At 43.5% G+C, this 18,136-nt stretch overlaps 1 protein-coding gene across 1 annotated transcript in view; it reads right to left on the reverse strand.

Moving 5' to 3' along the window:
• The window catches only part of xkr6b (XK, Kell blood group complex subunit-related family, member 6b), a 32,528-nt gene extending 17,346 nt beyond the window's left edge, over positions 1-15,182 (reverse strand). The window contains exon 1 of the mRNA XM_062468427.1: positions 14,186-15,182. Coding sequence (XP_062324411.1) covers positions 14,186-14,754 — 569 coding nt within the window. The 5' untranslated portion in view covers positions 14,755-15,182. The remainder of the gene's footprint in view (positions 1-14,185) is intronic.
• Positions 15,183-18,136: the final 2,954 nt, after the last annotated feature.

An 18,136-nucleotide genomic window follows, 5' to 3' on the forward strand; every position in this document is an offset into this window, starting at 1 on the left:
ACACATGGCTGGAGCAGAGTGTGTATTGTGCTGGAGTGGGCTGCTCTGGGCCACAGATCTGTTGGGTCTTGCTCACTGCAGGGCTTCGGCTGGGGAATTTGGGTCAGCCCCGGCTCTGGGCTTCACCTCATTACCGACTCTCCATATACACATTTATAATTCAATCACCATATACAGGGATTCAGGGGAATCGGTAACCACATAACCAGAGGTTATGTTTAAAAGATTTAAGAATATTGGGATGGTCTATGAATCAAAGGATTCAAAGATTTGTTCTTGAAAAACGCAGTACATTGCACTGCTTGATTTGCAGGATAAATATCTCAAAATCAGGCCACTGAAGAAAAGACGTCTCAAATCTGTTCGTGTCCCAAAATTTGACTGGCCATACAATGATTGGTTGAGCTTTACGCCTGTCATTCTCCCTGAGGAGGAGACCATGGACGATGCTGAACAGATCTGACACAAAAGGAGCCTCTTAGCATTGACAATCTTAATCTAAAAGTTGGAAATATAAATATTGAATTTAAAAGTGTTTTTTAGACTGTTCCCTGAGTGACATGCAAAGTTCTGAAGGTGTGTTGAACAAAATGAAATATTTTTCTTAAATTGTGTTTTAGTTTGACAAAAACAAAAGCCAGACCTTGAAAGCAGTCAATGCCCCATTCCTGGTGGTGTGCACAGCCAAGTCGACGCTCTACTCTCTGTCAACAATGAGACACTCTGAATCTCTCAGAATAAAATAAAAAAAACACATAAAAGTAAAATAAATGTTTAAAATTTGTGTCTACAAAAGCACTGTTTTGTTTCTGTATTCCCCAAGATTTCCACATTTCTGCCAAAGGAAATCCCATGCTGCATTTTTCCTGGTGAGAGGATAAATGTTAAGCTTTTTTCAAAAGACTGTGATTAAACATTCCGCTAATCTTGGCCTGTTCCACATAGGACTCTGCTCTGCTGAGTGTAAATCCATTTATACTAAATGTGAAGGAAAACATTCCAAAGGGGGAAGACATCAATTTTCAGGGCTAAAAACAACAACTATAAAAAGACAAGCGTGTGAGCGACTGCTTCCATGTCACCACTCAGTTTACAATGTTGAAATGGTGTCAATTAGCCTCTTTGCTGATCATCTGGCATGAAAATAAAGGTGTGTGTGTGTGTGTGTTTGTGAACATATGTGCGAGCGTGTGTGTTTGCATAATCTTGTGTATGTATGTTCATTCATTCCTTTTCCTATACAAAATAATGAGTTACTTACGGATACACAATTGGGCAAAATCAGTCTCGTCTGCCACACTGAGAGGGGCTGATGCCAATCCAATACCTGGCTACAACAGCTGCATGTGCATACATGCAGCTATATGAGTAATATTACTGAACAATTACAGTTTTATTGTTTTTTAATTAGTAGTTTAGTGCTTAAAACTATCATGAGGAAAATAGACTATAAGAGGCTATAATTATCCAAAATGCGATGCAGCATGTGGCAAATGACATTGCAACCAATACTGGCCTATATTTTCCTAACCCAGTCCACAGTCCACAGAGACAGCCGGAATTAGAACATGTTGGTTTGGTGGCAGTACGGGCCCCGGGGGACACAGGAGATGATCCCGTCAGTCACAGAGGCTAACAGACTTTCGTCTGACTGACTCCATCAGCTCTCTTATTATACCAGCTCCCCTTCCAGCTCTGTGCAAGTTGTATTTTACATAACCTTTCCTCTCTTTCTTTCTCATTCTGTAACTATTATTCTCCATTTCTCTATATTTGTGTGTTTGTCTCTCTCTTTCTCTCTGTCCATGAATTCCAATGCTACATGAGCAACTACTATACAACAGATATCCACATTTTACATTTTTATTTCACCAACACAGTCCATCCACATGTCAAATGCATAGCACACACAAACACACAAACATACAAACACATGCTCACACACACGCACATGGTCAGGATGCATGTGGCTGGGGTGGTGTCATTGAGTATGTGTGTGTGTAATGTGTGTGTGTGTTAGTGTGTTTGGGGAGACAAACAAGAGAGTGACAGCGCAGTGAATCAGTAAGAATTCTCTCTTTCTTTCTTTCTTTCTTTCTTTCTTTCTTTCTCTCTCTCTCTCTCTCTCTCTCTCTCTCTCTCTCTTCTCTCTCTCTCTCTCTTTCTCTCTCTCTCTCTCTCTCTCTCTCTCTCTCTCTCTCTCTCTCTCTCTCTCTCTCTTACACACACCAGACTGTCAGTGTATTTTATTACCTTCAGAGCCCAGAGGCTGCAGTCTGCACAAAGCTGCAATCACCAGTCATTACCATGTAACTCACACTGGAGGCACAGACAGGGGGAGGGAGGGAGGGAAATAACAAAAAAGTGGTAGAACAGAGACAGAGGGATGGAAAGAAAGGTAGTGGACAGGGGAGAGAGGGAGAGAAAATGGAAGACAGAGAAAGACAGCATGATAACAAAGAGTGACAGACAACCTAGTGAGATGGAGAGAAGGGAAAGTGGAAAGATGGAGAGGAGTGTTTTATATGGGAGAGGAGAGTATTGTTAACATTGGTGGTTGTGATCTCAGGGGAGCTGGGGTTTACACATCTGAAATACACCCAGGCCTGACAGCGGCCTTAGGGTGGAGGTGTGTGACAGCTAATGGATCACTGATGGCTCAGTGAGCCCCTGACCCACTCCCTCACCCCCCCTCAGGGCCCCTGAGGCCCCAAGACAGGCTATCCACATGCCTGTTTTAAAAAATCCCTAAAAAGCTGCACTAACTTGCCTGGTAACAAACATGAAAATATATGGTGAAACATGGCAGGCTACAGGAGTCTTGAATTGTGTTGCCCTGTGACGGTGCCTGATTCTAAAACAAAGTATCTGCACCTGTTATCATAAGTGGTGACACATTATTGAGTCCAGTATTTGGAAACAACATTCAGGATCGTGATTGTAGTCACAGACACGGTCACACACAAGAACTCCCCAAAGTTCCCCCGACACCCTGAAAGCAGATGAAACTCAGTGAGACACATGAACAAGCATTACTCCAGCACAAACTGACTCAAGCAGAACAGACTGTCGAATTACTCACACGTCCATCTGAATCCCAGCTGGCACACCAACACAAAGATGTTGTGCCGTACTATCTAGAACCTCGTCGTCAGTCAAACACTCACCCATGACTCATGCCAAGCTGATAATCTGCTGGCACAAATACTCACCTGTGATGCCAGCCTGGCAGTATCACTCTCGTTGTCACGACAACAGATGCCCTGCCCGTGCATGGTGACCCCCAGTATGTTTCATCTAATCTGGGTTGTCACAAGCATAAGGCACACTCAATGTAATCTTTCTGTCTTTAACCATGAGTGATAGTATTAGTACATCACATTAGTTGAAGTACCAGTACACCAGCATTAGTAGAAGAGAATTGAAAAAGGCAAACTGGGTAACAAACCACCCTGCTTTGGTGCTTGTCAGATTGTATAGAGTACACGGTAGGAAGATCAACAGTGTATGCACACTGAGTCAGAGTGAGTCAGTAGAACCACTTCAGGGTGGCGTTCTGTAAGATCTATTATCTCCATTCAACCTCTGTCTGAAAGAGGAACATTATTGAGATATTTTTGGCCATGCAGGGCATATCTTCTCTCTTTCTCTCTCTGCCATTACTTTTTTCTCCTTGATCCATGTGAATCACGTCAGCAGCCTTGGTCTGGCGTCTCTCCATGCATGAAGGTGAATAACCTCTGATGTCCCTGGATAGCAGACTTGAACTGTACTGCCAAGATCATCGCTCCCGTTCACCAGATCTGTGAAGTGACAGCCTGAGTGTGTGCACAGTGCATGCACACACACACACACACACACACACACACACACACGTGTGTGACATGTTACTGTCTGTATGCATGTGTTTCTGTCTAGGTAAGAATGATGTAAAAATGTGTGTTGGAGTACTAAAGGGTGTGCAAAGTACTATGTTGTGAGTGTGTGTGTATGTGTGCAATGTGCATTTGTATGTTGCTTTTTTACTGTCTGTTTCCCACAGTAAATTATGTGTTTGTGGAACCTACATGGCGAATAAACCAAATTCTGATTCTTTGAATTAAATTGTCTGCTAAATTAATGAAATGAAAAATATACTGTGTGTTACTGTGTGTGCACACAAGTGTGAATGAGCGCAAAATGCGTGTGGGTGTGTGTGGTGTAAGTAATTCAGAGTATTGGTTTAAGTTCACAGAGACTAATTTCATGTGTTAACATTGCACATGTTTGATTAGTGAGGTTTCCCACATCCATCTCTAAAGTCTGCATGCCCTTGTTCACACACATGCTTCACAGACGGCACCACATGCTCATATGAGAACAGCACAACCACCACAATGCGACACCAATGTGAGTACTAAAGGGTCTGTTTAATTATTTACACTGAAAGATTCTCTGTTTATCAGGCTGACACCTCAAGTGTCAGGCATAATTAGACTCAGACTCCAGATCGCTTGTTTCTTCCCAGCTCTGTTGATATGACTACCCAGACAGACGGGCTCTGTTCTTTTCATCTGTAGCTCAAACATGAATAACATACATGTGTGTGCGTGCGTCTGAGTTATAATACTCAAGGACAAGGTTTTGAGGAAGCACTCATGGTAACAATTATTGGTAACACTTTATAATAAGTCAACGATTTTTGGCATTTACAAAGTGTTAACTAATAGGTAGTTAACCCTTTATAAAACATTTTGAAACATTAACAATACATTATTAAATAGTTAATAAGCTTATTATTAAATGCTATGTTAATCATTAATAAACACTGTTAAACATTATGGATTTGATTCATAATACAATTCATAAGGTGTTTGATAACTGCATTACCATACTTTATAGACAGCTTGTTAATATAGTTGCAAACCAGTAGTTTATAATCTGTTAATGGGACATGAGCTGGTATAGAAAGCATTAGCAAATGGTGAACAAACCATTTACATTACCTTTACAAAGCATGAGTAAATAACTAACAACATATTAACTTATGTCTTTAATTAATGTACGCCAAGTCGAATACATGATGTACACTAATATTTAGCAGATGTCTTAACAACTATTTTATAAACACTTACTAATGATGCAACTTGTGATTAGTAATGCAAGTTATAAAGCATTTACTAACTGTTAGTTAAGGCTTTTGTGTTATTTATTAAGGTATTCTTGTCCATTCTCAAACCTCACATTCACAAGGGTATCGTAACAACTATTTTATAAACACTTACTAATGATGCAACTTGTGATTAGTAATGCAAGTTATAAAGCATTTACTAACTGTTAGTTAAGGCTTTTGCGTGACCTAATCTAAAGTGTGAACTATCTCTGCCTTATTAAACATTTATAAGTTATTTATTAAGGTATTGTTGTCCATTCTCGAACCTCACATTCACAAAGGCTGAACATACGTTTCTCAAAAGGAAACAGACACAACACAATGTGATACACAAAATTACTATTTTATTGAAGTAATGACAGGCATGTGTCTTACTAACTACTTAGCTCTACTAGTCGAGAGTGACAGCGGTCGATACGATATTTCCCGGCATGACTGAACGGTCGAGGTTAGTAAGTTGTTTATTATATGGCATTTTTAGCTCTTTTCATTTAAAACATGTAGTTTTGTTCAGCTCTACTCAAGTCTTCTCACGGTGTGTTTCAGGTGTTAGCACATAGCAACCAATCTGAAATCTGAGCAACCAAACCTAGCAATCTGCCTAGCGCTTGTCGTTTATCTCTCTGTGTTCACACTTTTCTGCTCTTTTAGAAAGTTAAGAATTTCCCCGTCGCTGTTGATGTCTTCATTGTCATCTGGATAGTAAAACTCCTCGATCTCGCTCATTTTGAAGATGACATCAGCGGAGGGCAATAAGAATACGTATCAGACCGCAGATGAGGTCAATACGCGCATAGATATAAAGACTTAATACGCGGCTGGCATGACTACCCATTAGCCAATCAGAACGCTCGTACTGTTGTTGCAATTGAACCAATATGCTGTTCTTATTGGTTCAGAAGACGTTCTCAAAGAGTTGTTGATATGTTGCCTTGGGGATGTAGTGACGTCACCAGTACAAGTGCAGCTGATTGCTCTGACAAGATGGCGTCTGCTCCAGATTCGCCGTGTTTGATTTGGGATCTTCCCACGTATTGTTGTAGTATATAAGAAACCAAATGTTTACTCTTCGACAGGTCAGCAAACGCTTTGTCGCCTCAATTTGTTAAAACGATTTGTTTGTAAACCTCGGCCTACGATCTCGTTTAACAAACGTTTTAACAAATCTTTGCTTTCAAAGGCGTTTGCAGACCTGTCGAGGAGTAGCTAAACATTTGCAGTTTATTACAGCCATTTTTGGAAAATAAAATACAGCTTCGGGTAACCAACTTTTATACCAATTCTACTGTATTGCTTCTTAATGGAAATAAAATACTATTTTATTACCCAGGTAAATAAATTAACAGCTATTTCTTCTACAAAACAAAAACACAACATCTATAGGCCTATAGTCTTTCTATAAATGCTTAATAAGGCATAAATAGTTCACACTTTAGATTAGGTCACGCAAAAGCCTTAACTAACAGTTAGTAAATGCTTTATAACTTGCATTACTAATCAGAAGTTGCATCATTAGTAAGTCTTTATAAAATAGTTGTTAAGATATCTGCAAAGCATAGTGTACATCCTGTATTCGACTTGGCATACATTAATTAAAGACATAAGTAAATATGTTGTTAGTTATTTACTCATGCTTTATAAAGGTAATGTAAATGGTTTGTTCACCATTTGCTAATGCTTTCTATACCAGCTCATGTACCATTAACACCTTTTTAAACTACTGGTTTGCAACTATATTAACAAGCTGTGTATAAAGTATGATAATGCAGTTATCAAACACCTTATGAATTGTATTATGAATAAAATGCATTATTTTTAACAGTGTTTATTAATGATCAACATAGTGTTTAATAATAAGCTTATTAACTATTTAATAATGTATTGTTAATGTTTCAAAATGTTTCATAAAGGATTAACTAACTATTAGTTAACACTTAGTTAACACAACGCCAAAAAGCGTAGACTTATTATAAAGTGTTACCCAATTATTGAGTAGAGCCATACTTCCCTGAATTCTCATGAATCATAACTTATTACATAAAATGTATTATTCATATAGCAAATGTTCAATAGAACCTGACTACCGGTAACTAAATATTTAACACTTGTTTTTTCATAGAAATGTGTCCTTTTTCATAATATGTTAAATGTTTGAGTAGTATGTCCACTGCAAAAACTATTGCTGTAAATACTATATATTAAATTGTATTTATAAATTCAAAACCACAGAGTAAACCACAACCAATATGTATACCATAAACATCACCAGTTAACAAAACATTTTATGTGCATTCAGGCTTAAAACCTTGTCAAGCACCCTTGAGAAAACCTCCAGAAACCCAACAGTGAGAGCATTATGGGTCCAGAGAGAGATTCTCCTCCACAGGTTGACTTTGAGGGGAAGGAATTCTGGAAGTGGGACATCATGTTGTAAAGAGAGATGAGGCCTGGGCCGAAAGGGAGAATGGGAGGTCTGAAAATGGGCTCTGAGGAGAGGGAGGGAGAGAAGGAGGGATGGAGGGAGAGGATGAGGACTGTATGTGTGTGTTGGGGGGTGCTTGGTTATAATGGGGCAGAAGCCAGATGCTCCAATTTCCTTGACAGAAATGGAGGTCAAGTGCAGCTTTATGTGAAGGGAACACAGGGAGAGAAAGAGAGAGAGAGAGAGAGAGAGAGAGAGAGATAGAGAGATCTAGATGCAGAGACAGGCAGAGGAAGAGAGAGGGAAGGAGGAAGGGGAGTAAGGGAGCAGCCATGATGTCTTTAACAAGCAGAGAGGGATAGAGCATATGATAGCTGTGACCGTGCAGATCAGAGAGCCAGATCACCTTAACTAGTACACAGGGAGACCTCAGCAGCAGGGCAAGGTAGAACAGTACTGATGCCGGAGCCATGTTGAGAGATTGAAGAGAAGGATGCGAATGAACTGATGGTTATGTAAAGAAGGTTGCTGTGTAGGGCTCCCACCCCATGTTTACATATATATATGTAAACATGAGTTCTGTGTTTACTTCAGCTATAGCTGAAGTAAACACAGAACTCAAATAGGGAGATGTCGAGAGGAGAAGGCAGAGATGGAGTAGGTAACACTCGAGTACACCAGCTCTCTGCTCTTAGAGCCTGAAGAAACAGGACATTCAGAAGTGTAACACATAGCTGCTCCTCAGTTCCCCAGAGGTGTGTGTGTGTGTGTGTTTGTTTTAGTATGTGTGAGTGAGAGAGAGAGAGAGAGAGAGAGAGAGAGAGAGAGAGAGAGAGAGAGAGAGAGGGGGGGGGGGGGGAACACTGAACCCTGAGGAATGGTGTGTGTGTGTTTATGTGTTTATCTATCAGTCTGTTTGCCTTCTTCTAGAGTTAGAGATAGCAGCTCAGCTCTATAGCAACAGGCCTGCTAGACAAGAAGCGAGTCAGCTCAGCAGGCAATGCCTCAGGCAGCTCAATCGAGTGTCAACTTTCGCGCTTTACTTGTCATTTCCCATGCCATGCATTGAACTTGTTGTGCCCAAAGGCAACCTGGGATGTTGGTGTTTTGCCAAAGGATACAGTTCTGGCACTAAATTAACAGCGTCTTATTCGTTTAGGGTTTTTTTCGACCTGGATTTGATTAATTATCTCAATTCTATATCTTAACTTGGATATATCTTAATTTTCAGGAAATCTATTTCACAAATCAAGAAATTCCCAACAGTCACAAAATAAGCAACGTCCAATTTAACAACTATCAAACATCAGAAAGCTACAACAGATGGAGGAGCCTATATTAAACACGCCTAAAACCTTCAAGAATGGTGCAGGTCAACTGCCCCACAGGTCAACGTGGAAGATGGTGATTGAACATGTGAATCGAAGCTTTGAACGTCCTGTGTGATTCCTGAATCATCTTTACACATGGCAGGCAGGAATGAAGGAATGACTGACCCTGCTCAACGTGTCTTCTCAGTCCCACCGTCCCCCGTCCCCCCGTCCTCCCACACACACACCCGGAGCCACCTCCACCCCCGCTTGAAGAGAAACCTCGTGCACCCTCCTGGCTTTGACAGCTTCCTCTGTCTCCTAATTGGAGGCTTTCTTTGAGCGCCAGCTTTTAAGGAACCCTGTTATCAATGTTAATTAGAAAATGAGCACGGTCGCATTGAAACTCCAGTGGATAGTGAGTAGGCAATGAGACAGGGAGGGTGGTGGGCTAGTTACCCCTGATGCATAAGCCCAGGACCAGATCATCACAAAGCGTCTGTCCCTAAACTGGTGGTTAAGCAGAGCTTCAACCAACTCCTGTTTAACCCAACTGGAAAAGTTGGTGTGAGGAGAACAACTCCCCCCCCCCTCCCGCTTACTGCCCGACAGAACAATGTTTTTTCTGCAAAGAGTACAATATGTTACTGATCTTTCCCCATTCTCCCCACATTCAGTGCCAAACTACCTAATGAAATTGATTGCCACTAACTCAACCAAGCCATTATGTCCTCTTCACACTGTGAGGGGTCAGGTGGAATACAGGGTCCGGGGGAATCCTTTCCTGGGAGGTAGGCCTAAGGAGGCTTAATTGATGGGATCAAGTAAACAGGTGTAACTCATATTCCTGATTGTGCTTGCTTTAAAAGGTCCCGATTAGATGAAGGAAGGAGAGTGGAGCCGGAGAATGACTGGTGCAACGGCGGTTGAGGGACCACCTGAGATTTGTCCAATTACTTATATTCCTTGTTTGACGCGAGGTGTTTATTTTGCCCATTTTGACTACCTAGTACGGCAGTGTGTCTACTAGCGTTCTGGCTCCGCTGAAAAGAGAAAAATATATATAACTGAAGTGTTGCTGCAACTGTCCGTCTCAGCGTCTCATTTTTGCTGTCAGGCACCCGGGGGGGAACGTACTCGGTGACGGAGGGGACGAATCGTCACAACACACACACACAAACACAAAAACACACACACACTTTGTGTTGAAGAAACTCTGAAAACTAATTTTCTACTCGACAGTGTCTGTGTACAGTGTCAATGCCTCGCTTCAGAGCTCATACAAACCTTTCTGGCAGTGGCATGCAGCCTGGCCAGCCAGAAGAGGCTTTTCCTTGTCTCCTTCACAGTCAGCATTAATATTTAGGCCTGAAAACACAGGCAGATGTCAGCTCAAGCAAATTCCCCTCATGTTACTCTGTGGCAAACCCAGTGTTTTACTGGGATTAAAGTCTAATCCAGACATCCGATTTGCAGTGTCCTGACACTTGGAGACATTGTTTGGGAGATCTCTTCCAGATGGGACTAGAGTGAAGTCACACAACCTCACTGAGAGGCCTGATTGAGGGATATCATCATGTACAGTACAGGTATACAAGAGAGAAAGGTGACAGACAGACAGAGAGAGAGAGAGAGAGAGAGAGAGAGAGAGATACAGACAGACAGACAGAGACAGACAGAGAGAGAGAGGGAGAGAGAGAGAGAGAGAGAGAGAGAGAGAGAGAGAGAGAGAGAGAGAGAGAGAGAGAGAGAGAGAGAGAGAGAGAGAGAGAGAGAGAGAGAGAGAGAGAGAGAGAGAGAGAGAGAGAGAGAGAGAGAGAGAGAGAGAGAGAGAGAGAGAGAGAGAGAGAGAGAGAGAGAGAGAGAGAGAGAGAGAGAGAGAGAGAAAGAGAGAGAGAGGGAGAGTGAGATACAGACAGACAGACAGACAGACAGAGACAGTCAGACAGACAGACAGACCGAGAGACATACAGACAGACAGACAGACAGACAGTGGAAAGTGAGAGGAGAAGAACACTGTCTCCTCCAGTCTCTTGGCATTTATTGAAATCAAAGGGCCTCCAAAACTTTGTCAGGATTTCCTTGAGGGATGAAGATGGATCCGCCTCTTGGTCACTCAGACACTGATTCGGGTTTTTACACCGATTAAGCTGTCCGTCTCAACTCCAGGGCCTCTGGGAGGGGGGGGGTCTCTGTTCTCAAGGAGACTCCAGCAGCGGTGACTCACCACCAGTCAAAGCACACATCAAAGAGTCGGGGGAGAACCAATGACGAAAGAAGGTTTGAAGCACTGAATTCTCTGTACTTTTAGAAGACCGGTAAACGAGCTGCCTGCAGAAAACAATCCCAGCTCGCTGTCTCTCTCCAACCTCCCTCTGCTCAGATTAGCAGGCAGATAAAGAACAATTGGAACATACATTGTTGATAAATCTGCAAAGAACCTTACTGAAAATCAAAATAATGTCCAGTATATAGACAAGAGAGGCTTCGATAGAGGCAAAGATATGCTTGTTTTTGCTATTCTGCATATACTGTAGTTAAATGCTGTTCTATCTGCAAACAAGACCATGAATTCTTAAAATATGACGGGGATTACCAGATTTTGTGTAAAAGTTCCATTCCATACTCAGTGTGCATACAGTGAGCTGTGTGTTCTGTTCATACATGTAAGGCAGTGTTCCCAGGCTCCATGGGCCTGATCCCGTTCATCTACATAGCCCTGCTCAGAGATCTGCGTAATTATCTCTATATCCACTGTATATAGCTCAAAGCTGGAGGTTGTGAACCTTCGCTAAACTGACAACACCAGTGTATAACCTTTGATCCTTTGAGCTCTCTGGGCTGGTGGTGCCCGTCCAATGAGAGCTGTCAACCGTAGGATGAAATCCGCTGAGGCTCTGTCCTGTCACAACATCCCTCCCATGAGATGTGGTTTCCTCTGGTTTACCCAGGGCACATCTCAACAGTGTACAGTGGTTTCCTATTCTTGCCTCCTTGTTCAAAGACATGGTGCATCTTGATAGTTTACAATGGCTTATTTCCCTCATCTCCTTGCCTCCTTTAACTCTAAATGCAAACAATGTCCCATTACATTGGACTTTTCGGAATGAATATGACACTTAGTTGCCCTTGTAAATCTGCTCCCTCTTTTGAGTCTTGGTGACCAGTAGAGAGTTGAAGAGTGGAGAGAAGTTAACCGTTTTAGCTTATTAAAACGCACCCTGTCGACACCAGCTCTGGTCTCCCTCTGTCCTCTACTTCAACCAGCGTGGCCATAACTGAATAATCAATGGAGCTATATGCTGGAGTAAATAAACCCAGCCTATACGACTGCAACAATCGATATGACAGGCTTCAGGTGCAGCCTAAAAGGTTTGGCTTGACAAATGCAGAGTGTGGCATTTACAATGAGAGAAATATGAGCATGGCTGTAAAGGTGGTTAGGGGTGGGAAGTAGGTTGGTTCATTTCTCAATCTGGTTGCATGTAAAATAAGTAGTTGTAATTGTCCTTTAAATGTAATGTAAATATATTGGATTGGATTTCCATTCTATGGCCATAAATGATTTTGGTAGGTCCAACGGATCCAGTCTTGAATTAAAGGTGATGGACTGCATCTAGCAGAGGATCTATTTGAATTATTAGACTGGGGCAGCTGTCAAATGTAAATCCCAGCTCTAAATACGTTCTAGAACGGTCAATCTCTCTCTCTCACACACACACTCTCTCACTCACTCTCTGTATATCTGTATCTCCCCCCCCCCCCTCTCTCTCTCTCTCTCTCTCTCTGTCTGTTTCTTCATCTCTCTCACTGTCTCTTGCTCTCTCCCTGTCTCTCTCCCTCCGTCTCTCTCTCCACCTTGCCTCACACGCGCACACACACTCACACATGCGTTGTATGTGTTCAACAGCACAAAAAGAGCAATAGAACAGGAACTACTGAGACCACCGAGCTTGTCTCGATGCGCAAAATAAAAAAAAATGCTGGTTTTACATCCCCCAACCCCCACCCCCCACAGCAACAGCCGTCATGCGTTACATTTTCCCATTAAATGTCAGCCACTGCGTCTGTCTGCACCAAAAACAACACGCTGCTGAGAACCACCGAATAAACAATACGCGTGGGCTGATTCTGTGAATGTGTGTGTCCGTGTGCCTGTGTGTGTTTGTGTGTGTGTTTGTGTTTGCATCCACCAGCATAATTGTTAGAGCAGTGTAGGGTCAGATTTTACTACCAGTGCTTCTGCACATCACGTCAGCGATCACAAATTAAGCACACGAAGGTAGACCTTAGTAGACGGGAGTAGGGAGATGCGCACGGTCGTCGACGCATCATTTTGGGTTCTAAAAGCAAAATTTAAGACCAAAGAGCCCGTCCGTGTCGCAGAGGAATCGATGACATCATGTCTGTAAAGGGGAGGAAATGTCGTTTTTATGAGACGCGCGCGTTGCCGTGAAAACAGATGCTCGTAAATGGACTGCATTTATATAGCGCTTTTCTACCTTAGCGGCACTCAAAGCGCTTTACAATGTTTGCCTCTCATTCACCCATTCATACTCTCACTCACACATACCGACGGCAGCGAGCTACCATGCAAGGTGCCGGCCTGCCAATCGGGAGCAACTTGGGGTTCAGGGTCTTGCTCAAGGATACTTCGGCACATGACCTAGGAGGAGTTGGGGATCGAACCGCCAACCTTGCGATTAACAGACAACCCTCTCTACCCCCTGAGCCACAGCCGCCCCTCGTCTAGCCGCTGTTTGCAGAGTTGAGTGTTTCATGCGGGAGGGTGAACGAAGGCTCCTGAATCATCACATGCACTATGAACGGCTAGCCTGACGCCAGCTCCCACAGTCATGGGCTACACCATTTACACACACACACACACACACACACACACACACATACATACATACAGGCACTGGCAGTGGCGCAGAACCCAGTGTGCAAAGACTCTCAAAATATAGACATGCAGTCAACTGCGATGGCGCGTGTCTGAGTTCCAATTTGTTCGGGAATTGTGCACAAGCCATTAATACTTTACCGTGAAAAGCAAACAGCAAAGTGGGACATTTGTGTAAAAAGCAGTGAGCGATACCAGAGACACATACAGCCAGACAGGTTTACTTCTCTGTCTTGCTATACCTCTAAACCATGTCGGCTACGCAGGGTTATACCAGGTGACAGTGAAGCAGGCGAGGAGAGTCGGGGTGAATGTGTTTAACAGGGATGGGGCGGGGGCACAACTGCGCTTGTGGTTTTAAACAGATGTTCTCTAATGGAGATCACTGGTAAACTTACCTCCAAACTTGCCCCATCTGAAAGATGTGGATGACCGTCTGCCAGACCCAAACGGAGAGGAGACAGCATCTGTCTCTCTGGTTTCCGAAGATAGCCGTGGCTCTCCGGCTACTCAATCCCTCTACGGAGCCCAGTCCACCCCCGGTGTAATCCTGCACGAACCACCTGAAGCTAAGGATCTGGACCAGAACCGAGGGGACAAGCACGAAGAACAGGGTCAGTCCGGACCAGAGGTAGTCCTGCTTATGGTAGTAATCGATGGCCAGCCACAAGTCAGTCCCCACGTCCCAAAAAAAGACCAACAGGGCCAGGACAATCCACAAGCAGTCCAACCATAGGCGCTCCTCCTGCGGCGGTCGCGCCGCATCTCTCTCCTTCCCCTTTCCCTTGAGGTAATGCAGACAGGCGCTCCGGCAGCCCCAGTAGCACGATGAAGTGTTGCAGCAGTGGCAGATGTGGAAGGAGCTGCCTCCTCGCGGGTCGCACTCGCCGGTCCCCACCACCTCATCCAGGTTGTGCAGCTGGGCGAAACCGGTGACGACCCCGCGACCATCGGATTTCGCTGCCATCTTGCTCTCTGAAGCTCCCACCTCCGGCTTCCGGGGTTCGTGACGACACTTCCCTGACACCTGTTTTTCGAGTGCACCCCAAATGTGTGAGCCATCTAAAATCGGGGTGACGGTGCGGAGGCGTCGCCCAGTTGATCCCCAGATTGAGCGATAGTGGCGTCACAGAGCCAACCCATCATCCCTCTGTTCACGCTGCAGATGTTCTCACCTTTTTTCGGTGGGTTTGGCCACAGGTTCAGAATCAAGTAGCCTATATCCAAAAAAGGCTGGTAGACTAATTTATACCCGTGTAGTTATTTCTCGTCAAGCCCTCAGCGTTGAATACTCAGTGTTGTCCTTCTCTGCGACACTCCGACAGCTGCAAGGCTGAATGCCATGAGCAGACCATCTCTCCTCTCCTCACTCACTGTCCCACGACGACGTAATTCACCCCCCCTCTCTCTCTCTCTCTCTCTCTCTCTCTCTCTCTCTCTCTCTCTCTCTCTCTCTGTCTCTCTCTTCCTCTCTTTCCCTCTCTTTCTACGTGATTGCCACCTAGTGTCTTGTTTGAAGCCCCCAATATGAGGCTGCATGATGTAATGCTGTACTGCACACAGCGTGCTTTTAACCCTTCACTTTTTTTCACCAACAGTTAGGCGCTACAAAGGCGTTATAAATACGGGGCATCCGGCGTCTTTTCAGTTTTGAAGTCAATCTCAGCGGGAGCTGTCCAGTGCTGAAGTGGTGCTCATGTTTGACAACCTTAGACTACGGTATAATTGGCCTGTTACAAAACCGTTTTGATGTATGAGTCAAGGCTAGCATAGGCTACACAAAAAGTATCCACATTTATCTTCCCTCTCTCACACTAGCTACTACTGCAATCAACCTGCAGCAGTCACAGGAATTAATTACAACAGCATTTCCTCCCCTAACAATCCATAATTTGTGTCACACATGCCTGCCTGTTTGCGATAGCATGTCACAGACAGGCAACCAAACTAACTTTACGTACTTTGTAGGCCTATAGGGTCCTGGAAGTAGGCTACAGCCGACAACACTCTCATTTCCCGCCAAATAACACATAAGCCCAGGTAAGACCAATGATAAGGCACTTCTTTGGGTCTACAGAGAGCTCCCCTTAGACTCAACCTGCTGAACAAACGGATACCCTGCTCCAAAGGTTTTGTGAAGAACTTGTTGAGGCTGATGTCTGTGATGTTGACTGGCGTTTGATGGCCGCAAAATCGCGGAATGCGCTTATAAGGTCCATGAATGTAAACATTTAATGTAAACCTTAAAATAGCGAATTTGGCCTAGGCCCTACTTAAATAATTACGTGTAGCCTCCGCACATTATAGGCGTTGGAAACATTAAAATAGCGAATTTGGCCTAGGCCCTACTTGAATAAATACGCACATTATAGGCAGCATTGGACAAATAAAGAAATCGCAGTCAGTGTCAGCTTGTGGTCCTATAATACAAATATAGTGAAATTTAACATTGTCTAGATGTTTGATAGGGAAGCAGCAGCATGCCGGCAAACCGCGGCGAGTAAGACCCATTAAATGAGGCCCGAATATGCCGAACAGCGTGGACGCATGTAGCCTACTTTACTCTACAGTCAATTTCCGTGCAGCATATGAAATGTAGAGTTTCCTTTCAATACCTGCAGGTTTTCTGGTCTCAACTGGTTGATGCTTGAGTGACCTACGACTGCACCCCTTGCCTAGATCTGATGCAGGTGTAGCCCAGTGAACTGGGACAATTTTAACCAATTGAGGAAATCGGATCAGACATAAGAACAGTAGGTCCTATGCCTTTTCAGTTCAAAGCAGGCAATTCCAATGTTTTTTTAGGCCAAGGGGCGGCCAATCGCCAAGGGGGCTATAGCATACCGAACCAGGTAATAGGTTATAAGACAGCACGTCACGTCATCTTTAAACATCCGCTCTGAACCACACATACTTTTTTTCTTCCAACCCCTCACACAACATAAAACTTTGATGAAGGCAAATAGAGTAGCAGAAAATTCCTTGGGCGCGCAAGGTTCATCGCCGCACACATGTAGAGTTATCTAAATAATGCAATGGAAGTAATTGGTGACAAATCCCAGGGGAGACTGCGCGCACTCAGTTTTCTCGCCAGGAGAGGCGGCTGGGTAAAAGGAACCTCTGTCTATTGCAGCGGGTGCAGATGCGCGGCCAGAACCTGACTCAGCCCCCAAACATTGATAACCCCACTGCCTGACACCACTTTGAGAAAATAAAATCTGTGACACTAATGCTGAGATGTAAAACCCGTTCCTGTGTTGGCCTACATAGAACGCTTTTTTGAATAATCCGCGAAAAGAGTTCGAGTTCGAGAGTTCTTCCATAAGGAAGCTTAGGTGCTACACTTGGAGCTACATCTTCTATTAACCTCGAATCTCGTGTGCTCTCTTATGCGTGCTCTCCTCCATCTTCAGCGTCTCTACTGACTATCTCATTCTGACCACAGTTTCATCCTCAGAATAATAGACGGAGGAAGGGAGCCACCTGGCGGTGAAACAACGAAATTATTAGATTATTTTATCATCTTTATTTACAAGAGGGGAAAGCACAAGCAGTGATCTGCTCTGAGCCCACACAACCCCATAGAAGCAGTCTACATTGCGCAACCAATTGTATCAGTATGAAGATGTTGAAATGTAAACACTGATACGTCAAAATCAGAAACTGTCAATGTTAATGCTCAGATGCTCCCATTACTAAAAGTACAGTCAAATAAAATCCAATATGCATTTTTGACCTTGCTGTTGTAATTATTCTCGAATGATCTAATGTGTTGATCACAGATAACTTAATCAAAATCAGGATCCTAAAACTGTTGTCAACTGCTGATACATTTGTATCAGAAACATTGCAAATGTATGATTTATTTAAGGCTTTTAGGAAATAAAATGTACTTGTTTAATTGACATTAGACATCCAGAACGTGCACACATGTGTACAATAGGTATGTGTGTGTGTGTCCTGCTCCCTTGTCACCTCTACAGTTGATCAGACAGTACACCTGAGTGAGAAGAGAAAAAATAGACTAGAGGAACACTCAACAAATGAATTGTGCTCTCTGCCGCTGGTATGGAGTTTCACCTGTTACTTTTGCAAATTAAGTTTCAGGGTTGGCAAGGGAATCCCATGCTCACTGAAGCAAATACAATTTCAGTAGGTTACATGTTTTTGTTCTCATAAAATAAATGATCATATCCTGGGAATACAGTTTAGGCACTAGGTCAAATTTCCTCCTGCAGGCAGTTTTCCCACAACTGTCCTGAAGAGTCATTTCCTGTTTTAGAGTAGCAGTTAGAAGAGCAACGGATTGTTTCCTCACTGACACGGTATCCTGTTGAATAAAACATACA

This window comes from Osmerus eperlanus, chromosome 8, assembly GCF_963692335.1.
Source record: "Osmerus eperlanus chromosome 8, fOsmEpe2.1, whole genome shotgun sequence".
Taxonomy (NCBI): domain Eukaryota; kingdom Metazoa; phylum Chordata; class Actinopteri; order Osmeriformes; family Osmeridae; genus Osmerus; species Osmerus eperlanus.